This window comes from Ostrea edulis, chromosome 2, assembly GCF_947568905.1.
Source record: "Ostrea edulis chromosome 2, xbOstEdul1.1, whole genome shotgun sequence".
Taxonomy (NCBI): domain Eukaryota; kingdom Metazoa; phylum Mollusca; class Bivalvia; order Ostreida; family Ostreidae; genus Ostrea; species Ostrea edulis.
Genome location: NC_079165.1, coordinates 101,013,222 through 101,026,140, shown reverse-complemented (window position 1 = coordinate 101,026,140; position 12,919 = coordinate 101,013,222). Strand labels below are relative to the sequence as shown.

The window sequence follows — 12,919 nt, the reverse complement described above, 5'->3', positions numbered from 1 at the left end:
TAGGTACCTTGTGTTGTTATTAGTATACAGAGGTCATAAGTCATTTACAGAAACAAGTACCTGTGGATTTACTGGCTTATGTGGTGATTTTAATGCTCGCATTGCTACAGAAGATGACTCCATAACTGATTCCCCCAAATACCTTCCATCGTGTAAATCGTATAGATCTGACAATGAAGAGACTTCGTCGTGATACTGTCGTAGGAGTTATTGTATAGAAAATCAAGGACGTATTATGAAGGATCGATGAATTGGTGACATCTTTGGTAGCTATGCTTGGTTTAACACATTAGGTCAAAGTACAGTGGATTATCTTCTCTCTTCTGAAAATGGAATTGAATTTTGTTTTCTATATTTTAAGGTTACTGATTTTATTGCAATGTTATCTGACTGCCATTGCAAATCCTTGCTTCATATCAAAATACATTCAATCATAACTCTGTAGGACTATTACAAAAACACTAATTAATTAATTTTGGGGCAGTACCTCTGCCACGAAATTTCAAGACGTCTTCAGCATACCTGATATTGTTTATAAAATAAACAAACAAGTTTAAAACAGACCCTGATGAAAATAATGAAAACATGCTAGGACAATTCTTAAAAGGTTTGGTTGAAAAACACTGCAACTCAAAAATCGGTAGACTATCTGCCTGTTTTATTGACATATATTCTCTAGTGTTATACATTGTGAACTAAAATTCATTTTTTTTTACACCTGAATATAGGTTCAAAGTTTTATGAGATGATGTAGAATATGTATTTAAAAAAATGAAGCACGTGTTAAAATTGATAGTTCTCTTACTCCTTCATTCCGTGTTAAATGTGGTATATGTCAAGGTGAAAATCTCAGTCCTTATCTCTTCAAAGTCTCTATCAATCATTTACCAACATGCATAGGAAAAGCTATTGAAACGGTCAAATTACAGTATCAAAAACTAGACCAAGTTATGAGATTGATCACTGTTTGTTATCTTCACCTTTCATGCATATCATAATGTAATATTCTCTACATCCCAGAGGACTCCAAAAGAAATTCAACTTGCTAGAAAATCACAGTGGAGATTGAGGATTAAAAGTTAACTTACCTAAAACAAAACTAATTACATTTACTAGGACTGACAGATACTTTAAAACATTTACATTTTTCTATAAAGATTCTGATATTGAATATGAATCGAATTAGAAGTACTTGGATATTATGTTCAATTTATCTGGAACATTTTCTATGGCCAAACAAGAGATGTACAAAAAATCTCTGAAGGCATATTTCAAATTAAGAAAAGAATTTTTTTTTTTCATTCTGAACCCAGTGTTTTGTTCATACTATTAAACCAATCTTATTATACGGTTCTAAAATGTGGGGAAAGTTAGAAAACTTTTACATTAATAAAAATTGCGCAAATATATAATTGGAATAAACGAAAAAATATCATTTCACAATATCTCTCTTTCGAAATTAGGTAGATACCCTCTGCATTATGATAATGTCAAAAGCATGATCAAATACTGTTATAGAATAGGAAATCTGGATGATTTCCCACTTTTGACAAATGTCTTCATACGTAGTGAACAGTTACATCATATTCGTAACGCATCTTGGTACTCCTCAAACTTGTGAAACCTTTTATGTCACTGGGCAAGAGTAATTTTAATTAAAGTTATTTCGCGTTTCTTTTGTGCTAATACGCTTTTGTTTCGCGTTATTACGCCTTTCATTCGCATTATATTACGCCTTTCATTTGCGTTACAACGCCTTTGATTCGCATTATTTCGCCTTTAAAAATATTTTTTGTTTTTTTTATGAGATCCTATTCGGCTTTCGAAACTTTTCACTTCATGAAATACTGATAAACCGAATCTGTATATATACAAGGTGGTCTGTTTTAAGTGTTAGATTAAAGTCCAGTCTAATTAACATTAGATCCTATGATCCGCTCATCTACTACCGCTATACATAGATGTAGCGATAGTAGATGGGCGGATCATAGGATCTAGTTTTAATTAAATTGGATTAAAGTCATACTTTAATGAGTTACAAAGGTCAAGTCAATATACTAGTACATACATGTATTTTTAAAAGTAGTTGATTAGCGTTTACAGGGACGGTGTGCAAGAAATTGCGGTTTGAATCGTCTTGAGGCTATGAAACAAAACACGAATGAAGCACTGGAAAACTTTGCTGCAGCTCTCTGTGAAAAATTGGTCTATTCCACTTTTTATGCCTTGTCCGCTCACTAAAGAACCCTTTGCTTGACAGTTACCAAACTTGGTATGGTGGTTGTTCCTAGAAAGTAGATGACCTCTATTGATTTTTAGGTCATATGATATTGTTCACTCAATATCTTGAGAATGTTTTGTTTGACAGACATTAAACTTGGTATAAAGTAGATGTTTCTTATTGATTTTGAAGTCACAAGCTCAAGGGTAAAACTAGACACGAGCTATTTTATGCTCACTATCTTGAGAACCATTTGATTGACAGATATCAAACTTGGTACACTGGTTCCCCTAAGAAGTATAGATATTTCGTATTGAGTTCAAACTTGACACAGTACTTAAGATATTGTCTGCTCAATATCTCCAGAATCCTTTGCTTGACAGACAAAAAACTTGTTACATCTTAAAACATAAAGATTTGAGGTCACTGTGTCAAACGTCAAATTACTATGGACATAAGACATGGTCTTCTCTGTATCTCGAGAACCCTTTGCTTGACAGACATTAAAATTCATACACTGGTATCCCCTAAAGAGTAGATGGTCCCGTTGGTTTTCAAGTCACTACATGTAGGTCAAAGGTCATGACTCGGATGACTGGTTTTTTGGAAATGTCTGCTCAGTAACTTGAGAGATCACTATATGCCCCTGACTAGTAGATATCCTATATTTTTCCCTTCACTGCCCACGTTTCCACTTGTTGGAGAGTGCTTGATAGACATAGTGTATGTATCCAAATAAAAAGCATCAGCAACACATGTGAAGTTTGATAATTTAACAATAACAGACTAACTAGCAACACATACATGCAAATAATCATTAAACAAAATGTTCCTATCCCTTATAAAGGACAGCGGCTGCCAATCATTCATAACAGCAGGTTATTTCCACACAATAATTTAACATGCACAGCATAATTTAAAATAACATCATATATATCTGGAATACAAAGTATAGGAATTTGTCCACCTGGGTTATCCTAACCAGTGTAGTCTTGTATGTGTATCTTTATGGGAATGTTTTGTAACAGTACACTGATAAATGTGCGATAATGCAAGTGCACATGCACTTAACAAATCTCATTTGACACAATGTTACTTTGAATAAAATTTGAAAACGCTAGATGTTCTTTTACATTAATAGTTAAATTTTCTGACTGGAAATGAAGTGAAAAATACAAAATTTCCAAACACTTTTATGGAAATATCTGTTTGGCATGTTTGCACTCAGCTGCAAAGCAAAAAAAATGTAAATAACCTCTTTTGATGCTAACTATTGATGAAAACTCACTACGATTTAGACCAAATACATTTGTATAAATATGCCACAAGAATCTATCTCTCCAAATTTTCTTTCCTAAAATTGAAAATTAATCTAATATATAATTTTAGCATCAATGTTTACTGCAAAAAAAAATATACTCACATGAATGATATATAAATCATAGAATTTATCTAGTGTAAGAGTGACCTAGATATTACTTCTATGTTTTATATATCATTCATGTGAGTATGATTTCTACAGAAAATATTGAAGCTCTGTGCAGTCTGCAAGTTTGATATAATTTTATATTTATTAATTTTTCCTGTGCAAGGTAAAATTAGTTTCTCTAAATATCACTTTGTAATCATTTGACCAATTTCCCACCTGTAAAATTCAATATGAACTAGTATAGAAAAACACAGTGCAGTGAGAAAGAATAATAAAAGAAATTGTGTGAAACTTTCATAGTAAACCACATCATGTTTTATGGGTGTTTTGTAATAATTCATTCCTTAATTGGTGTTTTCTTTGTGCACAAGATGAAACATGCAATAACTGGGTTGATGCGTTTGTGTGTTGTGTAAATTGTCATAAAATCAAGAAAACACAAGTCCAACAACTTGAATCGGCCAGGATTACATTCTCTGCCTCAAAGAACTTTGGCAGTATCAGCTAGTACAAGTATATACTAATATAAATTTCGCTTTTGAAAAATACATGAGAGCATGAACTGTGATGCTGCACACCGGTATACTTCCTAAAAAGTGTGGATATTTCTATAATTTACATTCTACTTTCATTTCTGTTGGAATTTCCAGCAGTCTTCCCAGCAGTCAACATAGATGCACTATATTCACACATTGTTTACAACTCATTCATCATTATTCACACATTGTTTACAACTCATTCATCATTACAATTTGTAGAGATATCAAAGGTAAAATGAATGGAAATGTAAATAAATGTGTTAAGATACAATTTGTGTTGACTGAAAACTGTGTTCAAGTTGTTCAAATACAAAAGATGCATATAGAACTGTATTTTCCTCTTGCCTAAGTGTCTTTTGAGATTCCATCATCATATACATCATGTAAAACAGCTAAAAAATGAATAGTAATTTAGCACTACACAGCCAAGTGATAAACAGATTACATTGGAAAAAGAGAAAATAATAGTTTGTTAAATATGCTTTATAGACTTTAAATTCTTTCTAAATTCTAGTAACATAATTCTTGAAACAAACAACAAAAGTGGGACTCAACAATCCATATTTATGACCTGCAAATCACCGAATCCTACAATAATCCATTCATAAAAGGTAAAAAAACCTCTGGTAAAACAAGGCCAAGTCCTCACAACGGTCTCGGAATAAAACCAAATTTTTCCGGTTGGTAGAAGAATTTGATGATGCACTTGACAATGTCATCCAATTCCTTCTGAGCTCCCAGTCTATCCATTCTGAAACCAATGGAGAAAGATGCATAAAATGGTCTGATTGACAAAGACAAGCTTTATTTCTCTTTGAAACCATTGACATCTCAGAATAGCTGTCGATAACTAAGTTTGAAATTTGTGTTAGTTACTGAATTTTGCAAGTCTGGTATTTTTTAGCTGACTTTCAGATTCCACTCTGTACCCATGATAATGTACTGTACATACCCTTTCTGGGGATCTGGTTTGACCTCTGTGTAATACTTGATTTTTGGCTCAGTTCCACTAGTTCTCAGCGTGGCAACACACCCATTTTCAAAGGTAAATGTGATCATCTGACTTGATTTGCTAACTGGCAACACCTAAATAACAAGTGAATACTGGCATTATATAACATATAAAACTACAACATTGCATACATACTTTTAAAAAACCACACCTTTACAGAGAGTGTCATATTTGAAAGATATCAGACACTGAATATCATATATTATAATATTTCCATTACTTGAGTCGCCAACACTACATATATTTTACCCACTTACTGGCTTACAATCTGGTTTGCTATTGTCATATCCTACAGTTAAGTCCCGGATGTATTTGATTTTATATTGTCCACAGGATGCTGGATACTGGAAAATCAAGATCCAATTTTAACTAGAAATATTTTCCACCTTTGAGATATTCTCATACATTCTGCACTAAAATCTAGAATAAATGCCCACCTTTCCTGTGTTATTGTAATTCCTGATTTCCTCAAACATTTGTTTGATCTTGTCAGGTTCGTGGCAAATATAGTAGGAGTTGTTAGACAGATGATAGCCATATCTGTAAAAATCAACAGAGTGTACTGTCAAACATATTCAGCGTCATTAAGAAAATTTCAGGGACTGCTTTTATAAAATAATTTTCACAAACTTACGTCTTGTAGATTTCCTCCAATTTGTTGTATAATGTTGTACCATTGTTGTACAAGTAAGTGGCCAGTTCAGACATGACCATGGCTGCTGAAACACCATCCTTGTCCAAAACATGTGTACCACACATAAACCCTGTAAAACATGTACCACACATAAACCCTGTAAAACATGTACCACACATAGACCCTGTAAAACATGTGTACCACACATAAACCCTGTAAAACATGTACCACACAGGAACCCTGTAAAACATGTACCACACATAGACCCTGTAAAACATGTACCACACATAAACCCTGTAAAACATGTACCACACAGGAACCCTGTAAAACATGTACCACACAGGAACCCTGTAAAACATGTACCACACACAAATCCTGTAAAACATGTGTACTACACATAAACCCTGTAAAACATGTGTACCACACATAAACCCTGTAAAATATGTACCACACATAAACCCTGTAAAACATGTGTACCACACAGGAACCCTGTAAAACATGTACCACACAGGAACCCTGTAAAACATGTGTACCACACATAAACCCTGTAAAACATGTACCACACAGGAACCCTGTAAAACATGTGTACCACACATAAACCCTGTAAAACATGTAACACACAGGAACCCTGTAAAACATGTACCACACAGGAACCCTGTAAAACATGTACCACACATAAACCCTGTAAAACATGTACCACACATAAACCCTGTAAAATATGTACCACACATAAACCCTGTAAAACATGTACCACACAGGAACCCTGTAAAACATGTGTACCACACATAAACCCTGTAAAACATGTAACACACAGGAACCCTGTAAAACATGTACCACACAGGAACCCTGTAAAACATGTACCACACATAAACCCTGTAAAACATGTACCACACACAAATCCTGTAAAACATGTGTACTACACATAAACCCTGTAAAACATGTGTACTACACATAAACCCTGTAAAACATGTGTACAACACAGGAACCCTGTAAAACATGTACCACACAGGAACCCTGTAAAACATGTACCACACAGGAACCCTGTAAAACATGTACCACACAGGAACCCTGTAAAACATGTACCACACATAAACCCTGTAAAACATGTACCACACAGGAACCCTGTAAAACATGTACCACACAGGAACCCTGTAAAACATGTACCACACATAAACCCTGTAAAACATGTACCACACAGGAACCCTGTAAAACATGTACCACACAGGAACCCTGTAAAACATGTACCACACAGGAACCCTGTAAAACATGTACCACACAGGAACCCTGTAAAACATGTACCACACAGGAACCCTGTAAAACATGTACCACACAGGAACCCCATAGAATGTATGTACCACAAAATAACCTTGTAATATATAAAACTCATGTCACAGGAGATATTCCACTGGTGCTGCCCTGGACTCTTTTAGAAGATGGATCATGGTATCTTACCTATGGCTTCTTCAAAGGCAAATAAAACAGTTTTGCCCTGCGTTTGTAGTTCTGTTGCCAGGTTACCCATCCACTTGAATCCTGTCAAAGTTTCCTACAATGATCCAAAAAATATCTTTGAAGCAATGATAATAATTTTTGTACTTACCCCTTTTCTGTATAAAATAATCCTGTGGCAACAAAAACAAATGAAAGGTCTTGTCATAAGAAATCTATATACAAAATATGAAAGCTGTATCTTAAAATAGTTCTGGAGATATTGCTTAGGTTAACTTTGCATAAAAGTAGGTCAAACTCCACAGTCTAGGTCACATGGTAAAAACTTTGGTACTATGAGAAAGGTTTTATTATAAGGAATGCACATATCTGAAATATAAGTGCTCAATCACTCACCTTTCAAAATTATGAGTAAGGTTAAAGTTTTGAATTTTGGGTTAAATTCCATGGTCAGGATCACAAGGTAAAAGGTCATTATATAAAATGGAAGGTATTGTTATGGGGAATCTGTATACAGGTAGACCTTTTATATTTTGTATATAGATTCCTTATAACAAGACCTTGCATTTTATATAATAGGAGATATTGCCTATGTTAGCATTTATTTAATAAGTCAAATTCCTAGGTCAAGGTCACAGGGTAAAAATAACTTAAAGGTCATAGGAAACGATTTTCAAAAAAAATTTGTTTTGCACGAAAATGTGTTCTTCTTTAATTACTTAACATATATGTAAATAAGTCATTCAGAAAAAATCGTAAGGTAACAGACGCTACAGACCGTCAAATGTTGCTGTGGTGTGAAGTATCAAAATAGTAAGATGACTTATTTCCCTTGCTTGATGACGTCAAAAGAGACCAGCCTGACGCAAATGTGTATTTGTTTATACTAGCAACTGCGGGTTTTAGCCGTCAAAATGTTCAATGTGCTAACATTCAACTGTAATGTAGCAAATCAGGTATTTCTATATACTTTTGTCTAAATGATCCAACGTTCAGAAAGTCTTGGGTGTGAAATCTACACTGAGAACACAGAACTCGAAGTTGTTTGACAATCATTTTACGCGATTGTACAATACAATTGTAAACGGAGGTTGATGTGGATCAGTTTCGTTATTGTATACACTCTACTTTGGCAAAAACTAATGGATTTATGAAATTAAATCTTCGACCAGATGCAGTTCTAACTATTTCCAACTACAGACCAACTGCAAGCGTGGTGAAAACGAGAAAATCCTGCAAAACGTTGACTGTATAATGACGGTTGTACAGATATTTATAATTTAGTATTTAAACACGATCTGATTTGTTTAAAATGAAATTTGACTATGAAATAGTCATATGAAGCTCTTCTGATCAGAATCTTTTTCTCTGAATATATAAGTAAATAAATTGAAGATGAATAGGTCTACTAACTTTATATGTTGAAAGTTGCATTATCAGACCCCCCCCCCCCACCCCCCTCTTTTCTGTATAAAAAAGAATGTTCAAAGCATATGGTGGAGCGATATTGAAATTACAAGTTTTTATATCAGGTGAAATAAACCAATTTTTATGGTCATGCAAGAGTTGGGGATGATTTTCTTCAAATGAAGCACTAATTTGCACGTTGGTTTCCGTATTGGGGTCAAAATTTAAAACAAAAAATTAATTAAAGGCCAAAGATTTTGAACAACTGGTTGGTTTTCCTCGGGTAAGTTAATTGCGGGGCGGGACTAATTTTAGGCAGGTGTAAAGCCCCAAGCCCGAGGGAACCCTGCTAGCTTGTATATACCGTCCCAAATATACGGGGGGTTATCTGTGTTACCTGCATTACCTGTACGTTTTTGTAAGATTGAAAAATTCATGGGAGTCATTTCTCTTGCGCAGGTTAATAGAAACGTTGATAATTAAATCTAATGAATCAACATGTAAAACTTAAAGTTCGATAAATTTATTTTGTATAAATAAGAACGTTAGCTATTGATAAATTAGGCAGATTATTCTTTTTTCTAAGTTTTCTTGTATCCATTTGACTGCCTACTGGGTATCCGACGATGTATGACTGCCAAACATACAGTTTCTGATGGGAGTTCATGCGTACTGTGCAGATTTTCTGGCTATGCACAGCTTATGAACTGATCATCGTCTCACAGCCCACGATGACTCAACATATTCCAAAACTGTTTAAATTAGAAAGTTTTATTCTGTTTGAATTAGTTTTTATGGACCGCACACCAGAATTCTTTGGCTACCTAAAGTTGTCTGTGTGACTCGTCCAAAACGCATGGCCAACAAAAACAGTCAGGACATTCGGATTTTTTGACAGTTCCTTCAATAACTGGTCCAGACGAAGAATTCGTTCTTCCTCTGGCTTCCAGTTCCAACCATTATACGCAAGAAAGAGCCCTTATAGCGGCTAATGTGATGGTAAATTATTCTTTTTATAGGCCCTAATGTCGCAAATTTTATTGTAAAAGAATGTTAAAGCAATTTATATTTATTATTATATTCACCTGTTAAACTAAAATAGCTCACGATACTTGTAAAAATCCTATGAAAATAAATTCAAAATACGGTGCTCATGCACGATGTGTGCAAACGAAATTCCAATCTGGCTATATATCCGAGTCAGGGTGGGATTTTGGCACATAAAACCAAAGGGTGATGAGGGGGTACCCACCTTTCTTGTCAGTCAACCTTCAATTTGACACCCCCCCCCACCCCCTTGGGGAAAAACCCCAATGCTGCATCACCGTGTCTGCAAGGGGTTATAAATAGCGCAAGTAATAGTTATCTATATTTCTCTTATTGTCATCAGAGAATGTACTATGAAATTATCATACATTTATCATTTAACCAGTCAGTATTATTTCAAGCCAACCGATTCGGAATAAATAGGACCTCAAGTGATTGATCTTCTTGTTTGTCCTCCGATGAAAAATCGTCGATGCGGCTGGCATTTGCATTAATTTTGAGTTCAAAGTGATATCCTTGCATAACAAACTATGGTTCCCCATTCAAAAACTCCTCCAGTTGCGAATAAATCGCTAACTTATGAATGTGCTTTTGTTTTGATTCGCAAATCTGAGTGTGGTCTCTTATGACGTCACAAATTCAGGAAATCAGGAACGATAATCGGGTAACGATTTTCTATTCCGACTACCTTTGCACTTCAATTTGTTCCAGTTAATATCGTTATTAATCTTAAAAAAGCATTTTTATGAGGAGTCTATGAAACAAAGTTGATAATTATGGAGAGAAAAAGTATTGTTAAAAACCGTCTCCTATGACTTTTAAGTACTAAAAGAAAAGTCTTGTCACAAGAAATGTGCATATGAAATATGAGAGCCCTATCACTCACCATTCGAAAATTAAGAACAAGGTTAAGGTTTCCGACACACGGCAGACAAACATCCATGACAAAAACAATACCCCTCCCCCCCCACTCACTGATATGGGGGCATAAAAAGAGTCATTCGTGGGAAAATGATAGAAAATACATAGCACTACCTCTATCTTCTAATAGACAGATTTAAAATTTTAATCATGGCACCATATACATGTAAGCATACCATCTGTCATGAAAACAGTTTGCGGAAAATTACCTCAAAGTTGAATCCCTCCTTGTTTCCAATAGTCTGAAGGATCTTGGAAGACACAGTACTGGCCAACATGTATAGGTCACTAACTACAATCACAGGTAAGCCCATAATGATCGAATTGAAAGAAATTTAATACTCATAAACTCAGATGACCTAAAATTATAATAATAATAATAAATAAAACAGATGACCTAAAATTATGGACATACATTTTCTAAAATTTCTACAGTTAACAAAGTTATTTTTGAGTAAGGCCACATCAAATCAATTCTCTGGTTATCAGACAATTGTTTTTCAAAAAATGGGTAGGTAGGTAAGGGGTTTAGTTTTTCAGTTTATCTCCATGTCACAAATGGGTAGGGATTTTTTGTCCGTGGTTTTTTTTGTGTTGTAAAGAAAGTTAGAGTTTTACAAATGGTATTCAACACCGTATAGCTTCTTTTCATTCTGTTTCTTGTCTTGTTTTATATGTATGTCATGCTTTTATATTGTAGATCTTTATGCAAATAAAGTGAATACTTTATAGTATGTTTTTTATCATTTAATTCAAGTATTCCAAAATCTACTTCCTGTAAATGTTTGGCATGGTCATGAATTGTAAAAGAATTGTAAATAAAATGACTGTATAAACACAACCTGTGTGAAAAAACCTCATCGCTGTCAGCCGTTTTGTTTCGACCTACGAAAACGTAGTACTTAAACTCTGCCTTGCTTTCATCAATTTGTTCCTTCATGGTTTCAATTTCTTTAAATTCACCGCCCAGAAGTTTCTTGCAAAGCGTATCAACTGTCAAGGACGAGTCTACCAGTATAATTGTCCATGGAACAAACTGTTTTGAGTTAAAAATAATCTCAATGCTGACAAGAACTGTTTCTGTCGCCATATTGTTTACATCAACTAAGTAGCACGTCTTATTCAGCAAGGCACTTTACGATTTTGGCGCCAAAACACAAATTCTATTTTGACGGATCAAATACGGGCGGCGGCGATTTTTTTCTGGGGCGGCAATAAACTCGTGTCAGCGGCCAATTTGGGTGGGGGGAGGGGTTGTCTAAGAATTAGAGAATCGATTTGATGTGGTCTAACATTCAAAGTATCTCAATAATTTCTCGATTTCTGTTGGTATTTTACTTTTACATAATAAATATTTTAAAGAAGTTTACAATATTTGGGATATATGAATTAATTACCTGGGAACTCAGGGTACCTCTGTACAAAGGAAAACCAGCTCCACCAGCCAAAAAGAGCACCAGTTTCATTCCCTGAGAAGATGTGCCACTTTCCACTGAAACACATAAACTCCAATCAGCCCAGTGTTGTTAGAAAATCATAAATGATTGCATCTGAGAGTGAATCATAACCCCCCCCCCCCCCCCCCCCCCACTCAATATACATACTCAGGAAGTTTCTCAGCTATGGCAAGTCGGTCAGCATCAGGATCATTGGCCAGAATGACTTGGCTGTTGTTTTCATCTGCAGTCTTCATGGCAAGCAGCTGGGGGTACAAGTAATTTTTCAGATTAAACAAGAGCCCACAGGTCTTATTGGTCACCTGAGTATTAGTTAAAAGTATCACTAGCTGCAAGGGCTATGGAATCTATAATAATTCTCCTGTTCTATATATCTAAGCTAAATTCTAATATTCAGCAGTATAAAACAAGATGTGTTTTAAACACTCAAATGCCTCCAAAATTGTCCACACCAATGAAACAGTTTATATAATATACTACATGTGTTATATTTACACTATATGACTATTTTGGACCCACCCTATAGTCAGAACCCTGGGGTTGTAAAATTCACAATGTTGGTTCATCCCTTACCATTCTCCTTAATATGCATTTAGTTTAAACTGTTTTTATATAGTAATGACAGTGATAGTAATTTAATCACTATGATCACTTTGGCCTCACAATGGTACTATAAAATCCTTTACCCCTAGGATCATGAAATTTACAATTCTGGTAAAGTACTACAGGCTCCATCTAAATTTCAATTTAGTATCAATAGCATTAGGGAAGATGCTATTTAAATGCTTACACATAAACACTAT

General features: G+C 34.7%; 1 protein-coding gene across 1 annotated transcript in view; it reads right to left on the bottom strand.

Annotated features, from left to right (window-relative positions):
• Positions 1 to 2,979: 2,979 nt before the first annotated feature.
• Positions 2,980 to 12,919, bottom strand: part of LOC125680601 (phosphopentomutase-like) — a 28,802-nt gene continuing 18,862 nt past the window's right edge. Inside the window, exons 11-19 of the mRNA XM_048920281.2 lie at positions 12,264 to 12,361; positions 12,057 to 12,151; positions 10,869 to 10,951; positions 7,288 to 7,381; positions 5,836 to 5,965; positions 5,639 to 5,741; positions 5,459 to 5,545; positions 5,142 to 5,275; positions 2,980 to 4,940 (exon numbers count right to left, since the gene is read on the bottom strand). Of these exons, the coding sequence (XP_048776238.2) occupies positions 4,835 to 4,940; positions 5,142 to 5,275; positions 5,459 to 5,545; positions 5,639 to 5,741; positions 5,836 to 5,965; positions 7,288 to 7,381; positions 10,869 to 10,951; positions 12,057 to 12,151; positions 12,264 to 12,361 (930 nt within the window). The 3' untranslated portion in view covers positions 2,980 to 4,834. The remainder of the gene's footprint in view (positions 4,941 to 5,141; positions 5,276 to 5,458; positions 5,546 to 5,638; positions 5,742 to 5,835; positions 5,966 to 7,287; positions 7,382 to 10,868; positions 10,952 to 12,056; positions 12,152 to 12,263; positions 12,362 to 12,919) is intronic.